The sequence below is a fragment of the Lepidothrix coronata genome, unplaced genomic scaffold (assembly GCF_001604755.1).
Source record: "Lepidothrix coronata isolate B3197 unplaced genomic scaffold, Lepidothrix_coronata-1.0 Scaffold158, whole genome shotgun sequence".
NCBI classification, from domain to species: Eukaryota; Metazoa; Chordata; class Aves; order Passeriformes; family Pipridae; genus Lepidothrix; species Lepidothrix coronata.
In genome coordinates, this window is record NW_016690338.1 from 1,671,608 (window position 1) to 1,692,963 (window position 21,356).

The window sequence follows — 21,356 nt, forward strand, 5'->3', positions numbered from 1 at the left end:
GGTAGTTTTTGAAGGATGTGGGAATACATGGTAATATTTCATGTCAAAGAGCTTTATTGCAGTCAGTATGTGTGATGCCATAAACCCTGTGGTAGTTGTTTACAGAGTAACTTGTGCCATTAAAGGGAAACTTGAAAATAATTGAGTTTTTCTGACTCTGACTGCATCATCTTCTGCCTGTGCTGTATTGGCTCAAGTTTGAAGTCCTAATTTAGCTGAAACTTTAGGCAGGAGGACAATATTCTGAGGCAAGCTGTCTACCTGCAGGTCCCATTATCATCAGGAGTGTAGCATCTTTCAGGAGCAGACTGTAAATTAAGGCCTGCAAGATCTGGCCATGTCCTCCCAGTTCTGCTTTTGTCTTTCGCCTTATGATACGAGATTTATATTTGTGTCACGAAACAGACCATAATGGTTATCTCAGAACTCATTGTTATTTTGCAGTGTTTTTATGAGGCCAGGAGCCTAATGCTGCGAAGTTGTTTGTAATGTTAAGCTTCTACACCTAAAGCAGTGAGGTATCCATGGTAACTGGATTGCCTGTACACAGTCCCCTGGCTGCCTTTTCACACAGGTCAGAGAACGAACATTCCCAGATACTGGCTCAATTTAGTCTGCCTTAAACATCAGATATTTTTAAAAAGACACTGGCTCTGACTTTTTTTTTTAATAGAATTCATCTTAAATTAGCCATTTGAGCCTCTGCATTCTGATAGTGAAAAGCAATATAAAAAGCCTCTGCCACTGTAAATATGTCTGTTGCTCAGACCTATTCAAATTAAACCTAAGTCTTGTGCTGAAAATGTTAAAGGCTTTGCAGCAAGGAAATTCCAAGTTAAAGTTTCTACTTCACACTGACGAAACATCCCAATGGGAAGTTTACAATATACAGTTTCTACGTCCTCTGTCAATACTTGGTATACTCAGCTTCCTTTGACTTCTCTTGTAATTAAATCTAAGATTAGACTCCAAAGATTATCCCACTTCCTTCCCGATCTTCTTGTTGATATGCAGAATATATGTTCATTGAAGATTAGCTTCTGTTCTAATCTATAATGACTTTTTGCTGTTGTCTGAGGTACTTATCTGCATATTCCAAAGCCTGAGGAAAATTCTTGGCAAAACTGGATGCTGTACTTGGAACTTTTTTCATCTGCCAGCCTATTTCCATTTGCAGCTTTTCCCGCCTGTTTTTTTGGACATCATTTTGCTTCATCTTGGTTTGTTCTGTCAGTTCCAATGCTTTTGCTATAGTGAATCATCAGGTGTGTTTCTTCTGAGAGTTTGGATTAGAGATTCAAGTGTGGAGGAGGAGGAGGAGGAAAAGGCCCAACTTTTAACCAGATGCTTCTTTCCCAAATGCTTGCTTTGCCCTTTTCCAGTCTCTTCCAGAGCTGCTTTGCTAAACAAGGAGGGATGATTACCAGAGTTACTGAGGGGGAAAAGCTACAAATCAAGTGTCACATGTATTATAATGTGTCATTGGCACAGCCAGGGGACAGGGAGGAAAAAGGCAAATTCAGAGGGGACAAGAATGAAGAAAAAAGATGGAAGACAGCAAAGCAGAAGAGACAAAATCCAGATCCTCTGCCGGTCTTCCACATCGTCCCTTCTGCACTATATAAATCTGTCAAGATTTTGGCTGTCTCAGCAGCTCAGGGTGCCACAGCTAGAATACTAATACTTGCTTCTACATATAGTGAATTTTAGGCCAGAGAAGGACATTAACGATGTAGGTGGAGGCATCTGTGTGACACTCAGTCCTTAGCAGTCAGAAAGCCATTTCATCATCAAGGGAACTCACAGGGAGACAGAAAGGGACTAATATGTATAGGAAACCAATTTATGTAACAAAGTCTTTGCGAAGTTGTAATTAATTAAAGAAACTAAATAATGGTGACATTCTGGTCAGTGTTATTTAGGGCTAAATGAGGGATCTGGTGTTCATAGGCTGTCATCAGTGGGGAAATTTGATGCTGTGGCTGTCTCAGCCATGCAAAGACATTCTTATGTGTCTTGGAGGATGAAGTATTTTGGACATAGAAGAACATCTGTAGAAGGGAGAAGGAGAGTTTGGAGAGTCACCTGACTGAGCAAGGGAGTGTGGGTAGCCAGCTCAACACCAGCAGAATGTCTCTCTGAAGAAGGGAGCCTTGAGCTTCTCTCCAAGAAGCTGCCCTTTGTTCAAGAGCTAAAGTGTTTCTATTCGCCATCATTTTTATATAAACCATAGTATTTTGCTAAGCAAAGGTGAAGACAAGATAAAATGCAGATCTTTTTCATGCTGGGATTTTAGTAATGTACTCTCTTGCTCTGGCAGTTCTGCATTTTGCCTGTTGAAGTCAGGGTTCAAGCTGATATTTTGGGTCACTATAGTGCTCTGCTCTGTACGTCTCCTCATCATAAATGTCATAAAACTGATTTTTCTCTTGAATCTACATCAGATTGTACTGGTTTCTGGATCCAATACAAGTAGACTTGGTACACTTTGTGTTGCCTTTTAAACACACGAGGATTGCTAAAGAGGGTCAGACCAGAGGATTAAGAGTGTTTCTCGCTGTGTGGCCATCACCAGATGCCTCACAAGGTCTAAGAATCCCCACTGTAGGCAGAGTTGAAGTTTTCTATTCTTCCTGAAGCCTTGGGATAATCCTTAACAGTAAGACCATAAATCTGTGGCCCCTAAAGCAAGAGATTTTGTCTTCTTTCCCATAGTTGTTTTTTTAACATTTGCTATTGTAACTGGTTTTGCTTGTTGTCTATAGAAATGCCCAAATCCTCTTCTGAGTCGAATTCTTGCCCTCGGTGACTTCCCATGGTAATGAGTTTTCTGCCATCGAATTATAAGTGGGATAATAATTATTTCTTTATTACTTTTTGATTTACCATCTTTACATTGCATTGGAGGCCACTTTTTGTGTGGGAGAGGAAAGAGGAATTCCCAACCTCTCTGTCTCCTCACCATTCATGCTTTGCTCTACTTTTGTCACATCTTTCCACCTCTTTTCTTAGGTGAGCAATCTCAATCTATAACGCCACAGTTTTTCTACACCTTTGTGTGCTCCCAGCACTTCTCTGAGCCTTCCAGGAAATGGCAACTTAGATTAGATCACAGTTAGATCAATGACACAGTTAGATCAACTGTGTCATTGATCTAACTTAGAGCTCTAACTTTGCCTATACTATTTCCCACCCTGCTCAACGTTTTAAGAAGGTTTTTTTTTGCTAACTAAATGCAGCAGCAATGCTGCATTCAGAGCAGAGGATTTTATTAATAATCAGAATAGCCTGAGCAGGCAGTTAGGTAGCCCCTAAAACTGTTGGTGGCTTTTGTTTTGCATTCCCTCGAAGCACTGCCTGGCTGCCATGTGTGTACAGTTTTAATTCCCACTTACTGGAGGTTTAAAGTTAATCTTGGTTTTCATGAGGCTGTTGAGCCCTAATGTTGGGATGTTGCATGGCATTTATCAGAGAGATGTCATTAGTGGGGATACCAGTCCTCTTGAAACACAGTAGAAAAAAATTGCAGTTCCAGGACTTCCAGAGCAGGTTTTCTGCAGCCTCACTGTTAATCTATGCTGTACTTAACAGCTCTAAAGAAGCAGATGACATAGTATTTCCATAGCTACATGCTGTGCATGTAGGAATGTTCCAGTGATAATATATTTCTCCTTGGAAGCAATAGACTTTTAGGCATTATAATGGCAACAGCTTCATAATGTATGTATACTAAAATCTATTATGGTGAAACAGCTAATGCCCATGTGCAGCAGTCTTATCTGGGACATAAATAACTCAGCAATTTTAGCAAATATTAAATATAAAGGGGCAATTTAGTATTATGGGTGAACAGCTTGCATATTAAATTTTATACAAACATGAATTTGTCTTTTAGTAGTGGGAATTTGAAAAGCTAAGACAGGCTCATGAAAATGTGTCTTCGTCTCCCCCTTGTCTCTATCTTTGAACTAACTGATTTAATTTCAAGCAAGTTTCTGGTAATTTTTTTCAACCAGTTCTAGAGTGGCTTCAATTTTATTTTTTTTTTGTTCAAGCTAGAAGATACCTTTTTCCTGATCTTGGGAAAGTTAGCATTTAGAAATTGCTTTTGCTCCTAAAATAAGACAACAGCTAAGAAGCTATCGAGCTATTGCCATGACAGCCAATATGCCTCTGAAAGTTATTAAAAACAAAATGTTACTCTCTTAAGAACATTTCAGTTTCATTCAGCAACTTTGGCTAATAGAAATAGTTTATGAAACTTCTGCTGCAGTGTTGCACAAAGTCAGAATTATTTCCATGGCAATCTTCAAAGGATGTTTTTAGGTTTATTTGTTTAAACTGATGAAATCTTAGACTCCAAGAGTGGAAAGCTAATATTGGCCTCTAATTTAAAAGGGAGGATTGAGAACTGCTTTGGAAACAGAGGTTTTTCCTACTGAAAGATGCCTTCAAAAATCAGAATGCCTGTCTGTCACTTGGAAGAGAAGCTCTGTCATAAAAAGTTCAGATATGCCAGAAAAGACCAGCTCCAACACCAAGTCACTGCAGGTTTGTGAGCAAGGAAGTAAAAGCCAGGATAAACCCTGAATAACCTTGGAGAGGTGCTTATCCTGGTCACTTATTAATGACATTACTGGGACTTGAGATAGCTTGGCCTAACACAGGGTCTGAACGGAGACCTGATTCCTCATGCCTGGGGAATGAACCTGCCAAGTGCCTTCTTTCCAGCCTCCTGAGGAATTCAGCGCAGGGGTTATCATAGAGCCCAACTCTGTGTGTCAACACAGCCTTTGCCAGGGCAGAAACAGAGCTCAGATCTTCAGTGATGATGTTTTAGTCATAAGATTATCCATTTCTTATACTTTATCGAGGGGTCCTTTCCTTTTAGTGTGGCCTTACCTCGTAATCCTGTATTGCCATTAATTCTGAGTTACTTGGGGGTGGATTTGGTGCTTGAGGAAGAGGGGATGTGGCTCTTTGTGGTGACAGCCAAGTGTCAGCAACTCTGTCCTTGCTGAGAGTCAGCAGCAAGGATCTGAGCTCCTCTTGGCATGCACTATCAACAAATCTGCTGGAGGAGGTTGCTTAATATGTAGTTGATATTTACCACCTCTGGCAGTCGAAGTCAAATCAGGCTCCTAGAAATGATGAAACTACTTGGGTTTGGTTTCCTAATGATCAAAACCCCATCCACATATTTTAGTGGGGTTTAATTCTTTTTGTTTTATTTTTCCTGGCTTTCTGGCTCTGGCCACACAGATTTCACATTTCCAAGTACTATTCCCAGGACCAGGAGCACTAGAAATTAGCAGGGGTCAGGGTGGTTTTTGTTTTGGGCTCTTTTTTTTCAATGTAAATTGGAATTCTCATACAAGCTCAGAACTCTAGGTGCTGAACTTAAAGTGCCAGCTATCATGAAAAGGATTATACAGTTGGGAGAGTTGACATGAATAGAAAATTCCCAATCAAGTTTACTGGAAATTTATTCGAACTACTGTTTTTTAAAACAGGGGAACATGAATTATAAATATTTTCAAATTATACCTGTCAAAATGGATAGCTGATAAAGCACCAGACTTGTGGTGTTGTCTAACTTTGCTCTACTTTTCTGTTAGTCTGAAACACCACCTAATTTCATAGCTACAGTGAAATCAGTGCGGCAGCTGGCTGTGCTCCAGGTGGGAATTGTTCTCCTCTGCTGAGAATTGGAGAAGGATGCAGCATTTTCTTTGCAGCACAGAGCAAAGGGACAATCTGCCTATCACCGCAGTTACCACTTAGGACATCTTGTGCTGTATCCTGACCCCATCCAGGGTGGTTTTTGGAGCTGATTTGTGCTCATTTTCCAGTGAGGTAGATGCTAAGACTATGTTTCTATATACGTAAATATATGTCTAAATATTGCTGCTGCCCTGAACTGCCACAAGATTGGCTTCCTTTTGCCGTTCCTGTTTTTTTCCTTAATGCCTGAAGTCTGAGAAATCAGCAATAATTTGGTGTCTGTTTCCATCTAAGAATGCAAGAGGTGTTGCTCAGAACCATGAGGTGTGGTGGTCATTTTGTCAGGCTGGTTTTTGAGGCATTCTGGACACAGGGTTGCTGATCACTGCCAAAAGCACATCTGTAAATCATGGAAGGATGGGATCTGGCAGGTCTGTGTGTGGAATATCCGTGTACTGAATATGATGGTGTTTCAGGCAGGAATGAGTGGCATTAGAGGAAAATTGGTTGGCTTTGATGATGTCTTGGGCCAGGTTGGATGGGACTGGGAGCAACCTGGGATAGTGGAAAGTGTCCCTGCCCATGGCAGGGGGTTGGAACAAGATGAGCTTTAAGATCCCTTCCAACTCAAACCATTCTACAATTCTATGTTTCTGTTATCTTTAGTAGTAGACAAGGGTGAAGTTGAGAAATCAGTGGAGCTGGTGGTGGGTAAAAATGAGCAGGTGAAAACTGAAATAGAGAAGTGCCTCCTGAGCCAATTTGAAAGCCCTGAGCCAAGAGATGAAGATCCTGGTACATCTAATTCCAAACAGGACAGGCACTACATCTGCAGTTCCTCCCTTAGCTAGTAAATCAGATATCTGTAATGCTTTGGCTTCGAAGTTCACCATAACAGCAGCACAGTGAAAGACAATAATGTCATGAAACTGCTATTTGGCCACTTGTGTTATTTTCCCCAGCTACCTGTTTCAAATTGCTCATAAAACACCAAAGCCCAGTAGTGCTCATAAGTATTCATCTGGAAATTAAGTGTCTATTTCAGTAAATATCCACGTTAGGGCACTTACGGGTAAATCTTTTCCTTGCAGAGCACTAGGAGTTCCACACAGAAATCCTGTTAACAGATAATAGGATTTGTGTGCATAACCCCCTGTGCATCACTTTGAAAGTTTACCCCCTGCAGCATAAGGGTTAGATAATTTTAGTCTTTGAAAATTATGCTTTTCAGATCTGGTCTTTTCCTCCAGTATGTTATTGATGGTGCAGTCATAAATGCTTCTGAATAATCGTGATCAAATCTTACATTGTTTACTTTCAGTGGTGGAGAACTTGGGTTATTGTGTTTCTCGGTGCTTTGTCTTGTACCAGGGGAAGTTGCAAAGGAAAAATTACATAGGTGCAAACATGACCTGTTTTGTAAGTGCACAGTTTATCACTATAGATGGAAACCCTGTCACCCAATGAGTAACAGCACAAGTGACAGATATAAACAATAATATTTGCCCACAGCAAAGCACCGTTCACTCTCTATATAAATGCATATGTATGTAGAGATCTTATGTTTGGACAAAGAAATGGACATTTGACGGCTACTAATATTTTATGACCCAGTAGAAAAAAATTATACAATTACGAAATGAAACTGTAAGTTAAAAATGTTTTCTTCTCAGGCTAAATCTGAATGCCCCAATGCTGAGGGTTTCACTAATCCAAATAATTTTTCTCTCCTGCTGTATTTTTAGTGGAGACACTTTTTAGAGGTACTGCCAAAAATCCCCTTACTTTTAATATGACATTTTCCTCAGTTTCTTCAGGGTGCAAAATTGGCCAGTCACCAGGCAAAACCTGGTTTTCTTGCAATGTATGCAGTGTCCTTTTCACTATCCATATTGAAAATAGACTGGCAATAACATTTGTTTTGAAATATTTTGGCACTTAGGCTTCCAGCTTTCTATGGAACCTGGAACTGCAAAGGAAAGAAGAATTAAAAGACTGCAAAAAAAAATTAGCAACTCTTTTAAATCACTGTAGTTTGGTTTTAGAGAAGGTCACGCTTGTGTTTTTTTACCTGAATTTCTGCACTAGCTACAACCTTGAGTTTATCAGTATTTGTGATTTAGGCAGTTTGTATGGAGACAAGTGGGATTACTCCCAGTTTTTGTGTAGGATTGAACAATGGCACATTTTAAATGTGGGGTGTCTCTGCCTAATGAGAGACAGATGAGAGGTGTGGGTGGCCGGTTCTGCTCTCCGAGGAGAACTGTGTCATGAAGTCTGGTGCATATTTTGGGTTGGTTTTTTTTCTTTTCAGACTTGGATAAAAAACTTTTGCCTGGCAAAGTGCGTGTCTGCTCCTTCTCCTACTGAAATTGCTGGCAAATCTCTCGTTGATTTTAGTGGAAGCAGAGCTGGACACCAGCTGGACCCAATCTCATATTTAAAAGTGCTTTTTCCCTGGGGTGCCCCAGCATGCAAATAACTCTGCTGTTGGGTGTCATGTTTTATTGGTGAAAATATATCACTTTCAACTATCAGTTGGCTATGAAAACATCTTGTTGCAAAAAAAGATCAAAACCAAGGAAAAAAGCTCACTCTGTGTAAAAACAAACAAACAACTCCCCAAAACAAACAACTTCCCCCAATTCGTGAGCCCCCCTGGAAGTTGCTGGCATCATGAAAACAGAAATTTTCCATTTTCTGGACATAATAGGAGTCAGGGCTCTGGGACTCTCTTCCAAGCTCGTGCTTGTGCAACACCATGCGTGTGGTAGCTGTGGCCTCAGTTGATCCCTCTTGGAAATGAGGAGATGTCTGTGTCATCTTACATTTCAAGAGCAGGTTGAATCATAATTTAAAGGGTTATAAAACTTCCATGCGTGGTATCTTCACAGAAGCCACTTGCACAAAATTACTTCTCCTGCTGTGTTTTGTGTCCAAGAGAAATAAGGGAACAAAATAGTTTGAAAATGGGTGAAAAGCAACAACAACAACAAAAAATCATCCCGAAGCAGGCACTCAGACCAAGCAGTATAGGAATTTCATTTATAAATTATGAGAAGAAAATGTAGAAGGAGGTGTTTTTTAAACAGCCTTCATAGAAAGCCAGGCTTCTAACCTAATCTATATTTACTACAGGAAAAGGTGGCATGATGTCTCCATAGATTATGTGAGATGACATATTTTTGTCACCCAGCTTGTTCTCCTAATGTAGACCACAAGATCTTCAAATAGTTTCTGTCTGAGAAGCCACCTAGTCGTGGTTTAGTAACTGCCAGCAGTACAGACTATCACACCTCTTCTTAAGCTGTTCCAATAGCTAAATGCCATTACTGTTATATAAAATAAAATTCATAACCCACAAACTGAATAACCCAGCTGCCTCTACTTCTTTTCTAGCTGAATTCCTCCATCTTCAGCTTCTCACCAGCATGTCTTGCACCTTTTATCTTTAGACTGAAGTCATCCATTGTCAGATTTCTTGTGTAGATAGTCAGAAACAGAGTTCATGCTTAGCCTGACTAGCTCAGTAGATAGAAAGCCTTGAATTTCTGATGAGAAGGCATGTTTTGTTCCCTAATCACTCTCATGGAACTTCTCCAAGCCTAATCCAATTTGTCAGCATACTTCTTGAGTTGTGGACACCAACTTGTGGTGTGATATTCCTGCAGTAACGTGCCCCTGTGTGTGGAGAAGTAAAATAGCCTCACAAATCCTACATAATTGCTCTTGTTCTCATTCACAGAATTGTGGGATTTTGGAAGTTGTCTTTTTTTTTTTTGCTCCAAGACTTTTCATTCTTCCCCAAAGTCATGGCCTCCTAGAACAGAATCCTGCATTTTTTGGTGTTCTGCATTTTATTGTTATTAAGACATACAGGGGTTTGGACATGATGAGGCTCATTTTGTTTGCATCTAGTCAGTATAATGAATGATGCCTAAATTGTTACCAGTGACTTGACCTCGCCACCCCATTCCCCCCCCCCTTTTTTTTGTGTCCTTTCTAAACACTATTAATAATTATTTTCTGTATTCTTTTATTTCATTGGAAAAAAAACCAGGCAGACAATAAATACTTTGTGAGGTTGCCTATTAGAAGCCTATGCACTTGTTTATGATTTCTTGCTTTAAATTGCACACTAAATTCTGTCAATCTTTTACTTGTTAAGCCATTTGATAACTATCCTTGTGGGCTTACTTAATCAAAAATTTTGCCTGACAGGATTATGTCACACTGCGCAGTTTATCAAACTTTACCAGAATGATATTTTCATTATTAGCAAAAGCAGAAGATAATCTTCAGAAGTTTCAGAAGGTCTGTTTTTGTAAACCTGTATTGAGGCAATTATTGCAACATGATGCCAGTATTAAAACTACCATCAGTTTATAGGAGCTTCCTTTAATTTTCTGTTAATGGAATGCAAAATTAGCCATTTGTTTTCCCCAGAGTTCATATCAAACTCACTGCAGAGGGCTGGATATCAGTAAGAAGTGTAAAAAGTACTCCCATGCACTTTTAGAAAAGTAGCATTGCACATGAGATTTCTCCCAGTTCTCTGCCATTTTGTATCTGTTCCACACTTTCTGAAAATCTGTATTAGTAGACCAGAGATCCCCGACAGTTCCTCTTTTATATGTGGCTGCAAATTATCTGCATGTAAAGATTTAACATGCCTAATCTTCATGTATCTTCCTGAATTTATACTGAAATACACTCACAACATCATCCATTGTATCACAGAAATGCCTGTTGGATGTGGCTGCCTTTTCTGTGTTATCACTGGTAATCTGAACATTTTATTATTTTCATGCAGAGTGAGAACCAGAAGAGATCACCAGATCCTCTAGTTCAGCCTTCAGAACATCATAAATAGAATTCCAATTCCTTAAGAAGAGTGCAGAATTATTTAAGAGAACAGATAATTTTTGGCAGTGTAATACAGTGAGCTGGTGCTGATGCAGGTATCCACAATAAGCCTTAGGTATCTCTCTCAGCCATTCCTTCCTGGCACAGAACACCCCATCCTTATGTGGAACCAGCCTTTTGCAGGCTCAGAGAAGTAAAGTGAACAAACCATTGTATTAAGCCATTTAAATCAAGTTTAGAGACCAATGAGTATAATAAAATACGGACTGAGAAAACATAATTTGTTTGTATCTACGTGTTCCTATTGGAATAATTATTCCCTATTGGAAACTTTTGTCTGTCAGTCCCTAGCTATTTAAAACTGCAACAACAATATCCAGTTGTTGCTTTCTTGTGCCCTCAGTCTTTACCCTAGCTTTTGTTAGGGACAATGCAGTGGTATTCATCAGTAACAATAAGACTGTTATGTTTCATTGTGTTTTTTCCCAAAGCTATACAATGTTCTAGCCATTATAGAAGGCTTGCAGTCAGCTGAGTGATGTTTACATGCCACTTCCATACCCTAATAAGAGGTATAAAAGAAAGTGTATTGTAGCCAGCAGGGGAGGGATTCAGCTTGGAAGACCGAGACTTCTGCCACGCGTGGAAACGTAGTGGGGGAAGACAGCACTGCCCTGCCCAGTGTGCTTTTATTTCTGGCCTCTGCTTTAGTAACATGGTTATCAATAATAGCTGCTGCAAACTGCTTATTCATGCTGCTGCTGGGATCATTTGCTTTTGGGCAATATTAATTTTGTGGCTAGGCTAAGTTCACAAGGACATGAATGGCGTGGCTGTCTCGCCCTGGCAGCAGTTTGTCTCGTCCGCCTGATAGGCTCTTCTAGATGTGTTTTTTGGCATTCCCATAAAAGCATACCCAGACACCTATGCCAGCAGGATCAGCACTTTTGTGGGAAGCAGGGTCTTTCCATCTTTTTCTAGCATGGTGCCTCACATGGTTGCAGGCAGGAGGTGACGGGTGCTGCTGAGATACATTCCTGGAGCATTTTTTCTGTGCATTTCTCAGCCCCAGGTTGCGTTGCTGGTCTTTTCTGCTCTTTGTAGTGGCAGCTGATTTCACAAGGCTCATGGAAGTCATATGGTCATCACAAAGGGGAGGAAGATTCTGAGTTTGCAAGTGTGTGGGCTGAGCCCGAGGGCGCGTCTTTGGCACAGCTGTCAGCCAAAGCAGAGGTGCCACCACATCTCTGCTTCACAAGCACGGCGTCCTTGACTCTTGACACATTGGCTTCTGGAACTGTGACTGTTGTCTGAGTTTATGGGAGGTTGAGAAAAGGAGTGAGAGAGAGCAGGAATCCTAATAATTAAGGCTTGTTTCTTGGAACAAGTCTGTGCCTTAGTTTGGTAATAGGAGAAGCAGCATTCCCCTTCCCATTGCAGATGGAAAACCATCTTCATATTCCTGCTCCTCCTGATGTCTCTGAAGGTAATGAGGCAGTAAGAGCTGAGATGTGCTCAGTTACTCGCTTCCAAGCAATCAGACCCCAGTGCTAAATCATTCAGTTTATTAGTCAAAAGCTTTTTCATGGTCTTAAACTCTCTTCTGGATAAAATAAAGGCTGTTTTGATTGAAAAATAAAAGCTTGTGACCACAGGTAGTATTCTTAACTATATATAGATGGCTTTTGGTATTTCTTCCCGTGACTGCACTGTGACTGTTTCTATAATTTACCATTAGTCATCCACAGACTGCAAAGATTGCTTGTTGAGGATGTTGACTCAAACTGAGTGGCTGATCAGGTGGTATGGCAAATGCCAGCCTTTCTGATGAAAAGATCTTGTCTCAAGGCAGTGCCCATTCTGGATCAGGCCCTAGTCTGGACTTAGAAAGGGTTTTTGCTCTGTGATTCCATTTGTGTGATACAGTTTTATAATTCTGGATATATGCAGCTGAGAAAGCTTGAAAAGGGACTTTATCCTGCTTCTTAGTCCATGTTTATTGGTTCCAGTGAGAACTTTTTTCCCCTCAATAATACATTGGTCTTCTTCAGGACACAAGGAAAATGAGGTTCACTGTCCTGTAAGACACTGGATTTTGGTCACAGCTGGAGACAAGATGTTGAGCAGGAGGAGCTGGTGCTCTTTGCAATGTCAAAATTGCTTATGAGCTTGGTTAGCCTACCCTGTCCACGCATGCAGGGTTAAACCCCACCATAAACCAGGCTGGGAAGGAATCTGTCTCTGTGTGAGCTCCTCAGAGACTTCTGAATCCTCGCCTCCCTCTGTAGTGTAGAGCACACTGGCTAAAGCTCACCTGGAAAATCCACCTAATAAATTCCCTGGCACTGCACTACAGATGTGTAGGTGACACTTCTTATTTTTCTTGCAGCCCACTGTATTTATAGCTTTTGATATTTTAACATAGGCCTTGTACTTTTCTTAGCTGTTTGAGGGAAATCTGTACAGACTATTAACAAATTAAAACATCACATTGTGAGAACTAGGAAGGAATGGCTGGTTTGTGTTGTCAGGTGACACACAAAATCCTGTATTTTGGCACTCGTTTGAGGTGGACAAACCCATTGTCTTCGAGGTCAGTGAAGCAGTGAAGCCCCACTGGGGCTCTTGGAAATACTGTTAAGTTAACAGAGAAGTGGGAGTGCTTCTGGTGCACGTGTTTTTTACATTTTTTGCTTTCATTAAAACCATTAGTTTAGTAAAAGTAAGGAAAAAGTTGTTCCATTTTACTGCCAAGCTGTTCAAATTACCAACTTCTGTGGTGATCATTGGAGGCCTTGTGTAGTCTTTTCTGTATAAAATCTTAGGTTACAGATATGCCTACAGTTGTGTCACCTCCTGCCTCTGCAAAGCTGAGTGTTGACTGAAGGTGTTCCCAAGAGACTGAAGGCAAAATAAAAATGCCAAGTAATTGGTACCCCTGACTCTTATGTTCTGCAACACAAGACATGTTGGATTAAGTGAAATGAAAGGGAAGATCTTCAGAGAGCTGCATGCAAATTTTGACTGGTTGTGGTTTTGGAAGTCAAGGAACAAGGAAATACAGAAAATGCTTTTTAAACTGTTCTATCAAATGTCAGATATCTGTTTAAATATTTCATGTGATGTGGCTTCTTTCAGACAATCAGCTGGATTATCTGAGATCAGAGAAAAGGGAGTGATACTACTCAGCTGCAGAAAATAGGAAGAAAGTACTGCCATGGCAGCGTAGGGCACAGACACAATGACTGCAGAGTGTTGGCTATTCATGGAACTTGTTTCAATATACACATCTTACAGATAACCAGTCAGAATTATTGAGGTTGAGGTATTTTATTTGTAATCTATAAGTTTAAAAGAAACATAAAATAAAAGTTTATACAACACTATTTTAGAATTCTTCCCATGGGATTTGTTAGGTAAGACCATTAGATGTTTGTTTTCTGGACAAATTTACTATTTGTGTGCTTCCTAATTATAATGGAAAGACCTAATAAATTATGTATCTATGTTAAACAGCTTGCTTTTCAAACAAAGGAAATTGGCCACAACTCTCATTTTTTCTATTTTTATCTTTCTCTTAAAGGGCAACACTTTAAGGAAAATACTCCTGTATCGCTACTTTAAAGGGGAATATGGAAGTGGTATGAATGGGCCCCTGTCTGCCAGCTACAGCAAAACTGCACAAGTGGGAGGTAAATCAACACAGATCATTTCAAGAGAACAAAATTAACAGCATCATTTTTTTCTAATAGGCACATTGGAAGTGCTCCAGTGATTCAGTTGGTAAATAAATACAAACGTGTTCTATGATCAGTTAGAAGAGAGGTAGTAGCAGACTTTTTCTATTTTTAAGTTGCATGCACTTGTCTCAGATGGCTCCTGTGCATTTCATAGAATCACAGAATATGCTGAGGTGGGAGGGACCCACAAGGATCACAGGACGTTTGGAGGTACCAAAGTAGGTACCAGTAAATCACCATTCAGAAATTCAGCAAAGCACAAAACATTTGAATAAAGATGTTGCTGTTTCTGGAAGCTTAACATTTCTTTTTACAATTCTAGACCCTTTATTGATATATAAAAAAAAAGGTATAAGGAAAAGCTTCTTGCAAAAACACTGGTTGGACAATGGAACAGACCTCCCTGAGAAGCTATAGGATGTGTCAGTTCTTGTTACAACTGGACAAGACTCTGATGAACCTGCTCTAATTACCTTGAGCAGGACGTTTGAGCAGATGGTCTCTGTAGGGCCATTATAACCTAATTTTTTTGCATTGTTCTTATAGAAGCCACAGGAAGTTACTATAGGATGGTTTCTAAGAAAACCCAAAATAATGCATGTCATGGGAAAAGAGACAGAAGTTGGGTACAGAGCCAGGTCAAAATACTTGTCATTGCATTTTCAGCATATATTAAAGGCATACCCAGATTTGTGGGCATTTCCAAATGTTACCTAACTGTTCCTCCATGGCTGTTTCAGTGTAGACACTGGAAGTGTTTAGTTTTGATATCCTGCACACCAAATTTTGCTCCCTAACAAACAGGAGAGTAAAGATTTACTTGATTTACTTTTTTTTTCTTTTTTTTTTTTAGTTCTGTCTTTAAAAGTTGTGTGTATGGCTTCATCACAAACAAAGCCTACACGATTTTAATCAGATTAATCAAAATAGTACTGACTGATTAAAGCAGTACTGTATTTTTCCTAATGAGGTGGACACAGTTATATCTTTATAGAAGGAAGTATGGCAGGAAAGATGATAATCTGTGATAATAAAAGATGGTTGATTTAATGAGCTAATGCAATTCAGCAAGATTTCTTCAACCCACTCCTTTACTTTGGATTAACTCAGGTCTCTGTTCTTAAAGAACATCATCATGACGTTAATGATTTAGGAGTTTTGTTGGCAGCAGCACTTGGCTAGAAGATCATACCCATAACCAGAGTGGATTTAGCAGGACACAATCTTTGTGTAGATTAGGTCTGAGATGGAAGAGCAGATTTAAAGGTGGTCTCAGAGCGCTGCCCATACTCACAGTTGGGTGTGTGCAGCAGTGGAATTAAAAAAGGGCTTTGGTGAACAAAATGGTGTCATTTCCAACTTCCTTATTGTCTGAATATCATGAAAGAACAATGGTTTGGGGACTTGTTTTATTGCTTATTCTTAGAGCCCAACATTGCAGTTTCATACAAAAATCTTCGATTTTTTATCAGGGGGAATTTTACCTGAAAGAGAATTTCAAAATGAAATTTATGACATTGCTATTGTGTGCATTATTACTACTAATAGATACCCTTCCGTGTCCATGTGTGAAACCATCATGAATGGGATGTCTTTGTCTAATTTGCAGGTGGATTTTCGGGACAAGACTTGGATAAATCTGGGGTGACCATGTTTGATATTCAGTGCCTTCTGGATAAAGAAGGTGCCTCGGAACTGGTTATAGATGTCATAGTAAACACCAGGAATGACAGGATTTTCTCAGAAGGCATTTTGCTTGGCATTGCGTTGCTTGAAGGTGGAAATACGCAAACACAGGTACTTATTTAATATCCTTATTCACATATTGATTTTCAGAAGCACGTAGCCTGGAGACAAATAGAAAGAACCTTTCTGCTGTGAGTTCTGTGAAAAGTTTGTCACTGTAATACAAAGGTAAATATGCCCTATTGCTATGCAATATCTCATAGTGTAGACTCTTCAATAGAAGAAAATGTTTTTCATCTGTCCCTTTCTGTGTGCTTCTTTTAATCTGGTCTTTGCCATGTAAGCATTGCCTCAATTTATTTTATATCACTCTTTGTAAAATTAAAAATAACAGTGCTTTTAAGTATATAATGGCAATAAAAATATTTTCTGGGAACCTTCAGGGACATTTATCAAAATCTCCAAAGAGAGCAAAACTGGTCATTTGAGAAAAGCGGTATCCCATTCCATAGAAAAAAACTGCTTTAAACTATGGATTCTTGTTTTTTGTGAATTGTGTCCCTCAACTCAACTTTCGCCAAATAAGATGATTGAAGAAAGAGAGAGAATTGAGATGATGAAGGGCTGGGAGAATTGGGATTGTTCAGCCTGGAAAAGAAAAGGCTTTGGGGTGACCTTAGGGTGACTCTGAGGCCTTCCAGGACCTGAAGGGAGTCCTACAGGAAAGATGGAGAGAGACTATTTCCAAGGGCCTGGAGTGACAGGACAAGGGGCAATGGCTTCAAACTGACAGAGAGCAGCTTTAGATGGGATATTAGGGAGAAATTCTTCCCTGGGAGGGTGATGAGGCCCTGGCACAGGTTGCCCAGAGAAGCTGTGGCTGCCCCATCCCTGAAGTGTCCAAGGCCAGGTTGGATGGGGCTCTGAGCAACCTGGGATAGTGGAAGGTGTCCCTGCCCATGGCAGGGGGTTGAAACTGGATGGTCTTTAAGGTCCCTTCCAGCCCAAACCATTCCATGATTCTATGATTATTTATCCTTGACCATGACCAGCAGAGTTAACAGAAGAGAGGAGAGTTGCCATGAACCATTTCCTGCATTTCTCCATCTCTCATCATTGCCTGTGGGAGGAATCCCATTTTGTATCTTTATTCTGTAAAAATATAATATGATCTGTGACCCTTACAGAGTGTCCAGAAAATGATAAAGAAATGAGATTTTTTTTCCAGCTTTCTAAAATGAATTGTTAGGGGCCGTAAAAAGCTTTTACTTTGGGAGACTGTAAAATGCTGCAAATGTTACTCAGACTGCTTGACAGTAATACTAAGGGCCTGTAACCTAAAATATTAACTATTTAATATTAAACTCTATGTGTAGCACAAAAAATTAATATCTCAACTCAACTCAACTCAACTCATGGCTAGGCTTCATGAACGAAGATTTGGGAAGGCTCTATCCACATTTGCTACAGGTGCGCTGGTGGCTTATGAGGCCAATACGTGACAGACATATCCGATTGCAAAAGGCGCAGCAGAAAGACTCCTTAGATGGTGTATTCTGCAATACACGGTTCTTTCTGCGCTGCCTTTTTTCCTCGAGAGTGATCCTGCGTGTGTTCTCGAAGGAGACAGCTGCGTTATAGATGATGTGTCTCCAGGCCTCCCGATTTGAGGCCAGAGTAAACCAGTTATGGTGATCAATATGGCCAAGGCTGAGATGTTGTTTCAGGGAGTCCTTGTATCTTTTCTTCGGGGCTCCTCTCTTGCGGCAGCCAGTGGCAAGTTCACCATAGAGCAGGATCTTAGGGAGGCGGTGGTCCTTCATCCTGGAGACGTGCCCTGCCCATCGCAGCTGTGTTCTCAGTAACATGGCCTCAATACTTGTGACTGCTGCTTGCTCTAGAACAGATGTATTGGTCACATAATCTGACCAGTGGATGTTTAGGATTGTACGGAGACAGCGTTGATGGAAGCGTTCTAGGAGACGCAGGTGGTGGCGGTAGATGACCCATGATTCGGAACCATATAAGAGAGTAGACAGCACAGTGGCTCTGTAAACACTGATCTTGGTGCTTTTCTTCAAGTGTTTATTACGCCATACTCTTTTGTGGAGTTTTCCAAAAGCACTGTATGCCTTTGCTAACCTGTTGTCTATCTCTCCGTCGATCTTACCATCTGAGGAGATGAGGCTGCCTAGGTAATTAAACTGCTGAACTGATTTGAGCTCTGATTGGCCAATGGTGATGTAGGGATGATGGAAGACTTCCTGAGGTGCAGGCTGATGGAGGACCTCTGTCTTCTTTAAGCTGACTTCCAGCCCAAAGAGCTCAGCAGCATCTGCAAAGCAGGATGTTAAACGCTGCAAGGCTGCTTCTGTGTGGGCAACAAGGGCAGCGTCATCAGCATAATCCAAGTTATAATATTACATCTTAGATGTTCCATGTTTCCTCTTGTTGCATAATAACAGTTACTTTTCACTGTTATTTGTAGATGGAATATTATTACTCTAGTGAGCTGCAGAAATGGAGAGTGTCACAAAATAATTTAACTTCAAGTGTAATATTGTGACATTTTAAAGATTGCAAATAGCACTGTTCACTGTTTTACCCAAATTCTGAAACATTATCATCAGTCTTTGTTACCAGCCTTGCATATCACTTCGTGAAAGAACTGGTCAGACAGTGGCCAACATTTGTTTTGTATAAGTGAATTAATTACTCATCATTTGTTTTGCCAAAAAGTAGTGTATTGTTGTATTTCTTCTTCCTTAGGAGATTGATAGCTGAACTTTTTTTTTTTTTTTGCAGTATTCGACCTACCAGCAACTGAAGGAGCAAAAGAAGTCAGAGAAATTCTTTAAGGTGCTGTATGACCGCATGAAAGCTGCTCAGCAGGAGATCAGATCAACAGTGACAGTGAACACTATTGATCTGGGGAGCAAAAAGAAAGAGGATGACAGTGACCTCACCATATCTGTTCCCAAAAAGAGAGGTAAGGAGGCACACCTGTGAAAGAGGGGAGAAGTGCATTTTATATTAGAACTGCACCGCTGTGTTGAGATGATCAATAAGCCTCAATATTAACCATTGCTAATTTGCATCTTTTGTCTGCTTTCTCTGAATTATAATCCACCCCAGGCTGGCTACAAGGAATTAGCTTTGATGGAATCAGTGAAGCTGTGCCAGTTTGCATCAATAAAAGATATAGAACCATATTTTTAGAGAAACAGAAGTAGAGGCTGCTGCTAATGGGGCTATTTCACAAGAGCAAGCACAGGAACTGATTTCCCACCCTGTGGTCTTTCCATTGTTCTCATCATTTATTGTATATGGGAGAGAAATAGTAGGGCTTTTTGTGTTAATGTTCTGTTTCACTCTGGTTTGTGGTTTATTTGGAACATGCTATCCCTGCATGAATGTTGCTTTGATATTCTTTGTAAGTTGCCTAGAGGTCTTAGAAAAGTTAGGCACCAACCAAGAAAAAGTTGCATTCATTATTATTGTTTTCTTATTGTTTAATCAAATGAGGAGAAAGAGTTTCAAAAATGAAGGAAAATCATCTTCTTTTCAGTTAAGGATTCAACCCTGCATCTGAAAGAGGGTATGAAAGGACAGTTAACAGAGGCATCTTCTGCAACATCCAAGGCTTACTCTGTGTATAGGAGAGAAATGGACCCAGAAATAGATCTCATGGGCTCAGGAACAGATGCTGCAAATGCAGAAGAGAAGTCCACAGAAGAAGCAATCATGAGCCCTGCCATTGCAATCATGCAGCCAATACTGAGATTTCTTCAGCTGCTGTGTGAGAACCACAACCGAGAGCTCCAGGTAAAGTGGTTTTGAACTGAGCTGCAAATGAAGTATTTATAGGGACTACAGCTTCAAAAGGGAAGAAAAAACACCCCTGTGCCTGGCTGCTGTTACAGAATAGGGCTGTCTAAAATGTTGTTCTTCTTTTGGTCCAAGGTTAAAATAACCCTTTTCAAGACCCACCTTAGTTGAGGTCATGTTTATGTCCTCAGAATTGCTTGGGGACTGCAGTGCAGCCACATGGAACTGAGAAGTGTCTGAGTGTCCCTGCTAGTCAGGTTTCTGTGCACAAATGGTGGATCACTTACTACGGACCTGAAGACCACAAGAACTTTCTGGGCAGTGTTTGGGAATTGCTCTGTTCCCAAGGTGTTATGATTGAAGGCTTTGAAATGTGTGTCCCTCCTGTATCAGTTCTCTTGGTAGAAATTACTGTCCCCATAGCAACTTTTGCAAAATGAATTTTCTACAATTATTCCCAGTGTCCAGGAACCTCCCTTAGAGCAGTTTTGAGGGTGGTTTGAGCTGAGCTGCAGTTCTGGGCTGGCACAGCCAAGGAGTGGCTGTGATGTGCTATGAGACCTGCTCAGCTGTGGGAATGAGCTTCCCAGAGCAGGGGTGTAATAGATGGGTGGGGGCAGGTGTGCAGGACATATATGACATTTAAGGCCAGTGCAGATGTTTGCAAAGCTCACTTTCCTAAGCCCTCTTTGCTCTGCTGTTTTAATCAGCTTTTAATTTCTCACCTGCTGCACTGGGTCCTAATATATTTTCTGTAGTGTGCTGTACTTCAGTACCTGATGTACAGTGGTCATAATTTGTATAAATTGTATATATAAATTGTACCTTTTCATGTTTTCATGGGAAAAAAGACTGTGTTTGACTTGTCTCTCTCTCTCTCTCTTTTTTTTTTTTTTTTGGTGCGTATTCATTTTCTCCATCCACCAGAATTTTTTAAGACATCAAAACAATAAAACAAATTACAACCTCGTTTGTGAGACCCTTCAGTTTCTGGACTGCATCTGCGGAAGCACAACAGGTGGGCTGGGCTTGTTGGGGCTTTACATCAATGAGAGGAATGTGGCTCTTGTCAACCAGACACTGGAAAGCCTTACTGAGTATTGCCAAGGTCCATGCCATGAAAACCAGGTAGGGCTCAAATAACTCCTGGATGCAGAAGAGTGTACCTGAATGTGTGGTGTCTGGGTGCTTGTCATAAATATTTCAGTGTTGCTAATAACATAAATTCACTTCCAGCTGCTGTGACTGGGCTTAACACACAAGCTTTCATAAGGCCTGAGTGAACCTTTTAAGTCAGAACTCAAAACACTCTTCCTGTGGTATATCTGCTTCCATTGAGGATTACCAGTTCTTTTGGAGAGAGCTTAATGTTGTGTCCATGGCTTAAACCTCACTTTGTGAGACTGGATTTGGAGTCACAGCTGTGGAAGTGCATTGCAAACACAGTCTTGTTTTCTTAATTTTCAAACATTTTGCCCTTGCTGGTGTTTATATGGGTTGCTAACACTTACT

The 21,356-nt window shown here is 40.4% G+C and overlaps 1 protein-coding gene across 1 annotated transcript in view; it reads left to right on the plus strand.

The window, feature by feature from the left end:
* ITPR2 (inositol 1,4,5-trisphosphate receptor type 2) overlaps positions 1-21,356 on the plus strand; it is a 243,979-nt gene that overhangs the window by 148,810 nt on the left and 73,813 nt on the right. The window contains exons 38-42 of the mRNA XM_017829118.1: positions 14,174-14,282; positions 15,940-16,127; positions 18,822-19,005; positions 19,585-19,841; positions 20,772-20,972. Of these exons, the coding sequence (XP_017684607.1) occupies positions 14,174-14,282; positions 15,940-16,127; positions 18,822-19,005; positions 19,585-19,841; positions 20,772-20,972 (939 nt within the window). The remainder of the gene's footprint in view (positions 1-14,173; positions 14,283-15,939; positions 16,128-18,821; positions 19,006-19,584; positions 19,842-20,771; positions 20,973-21,356) is intronic.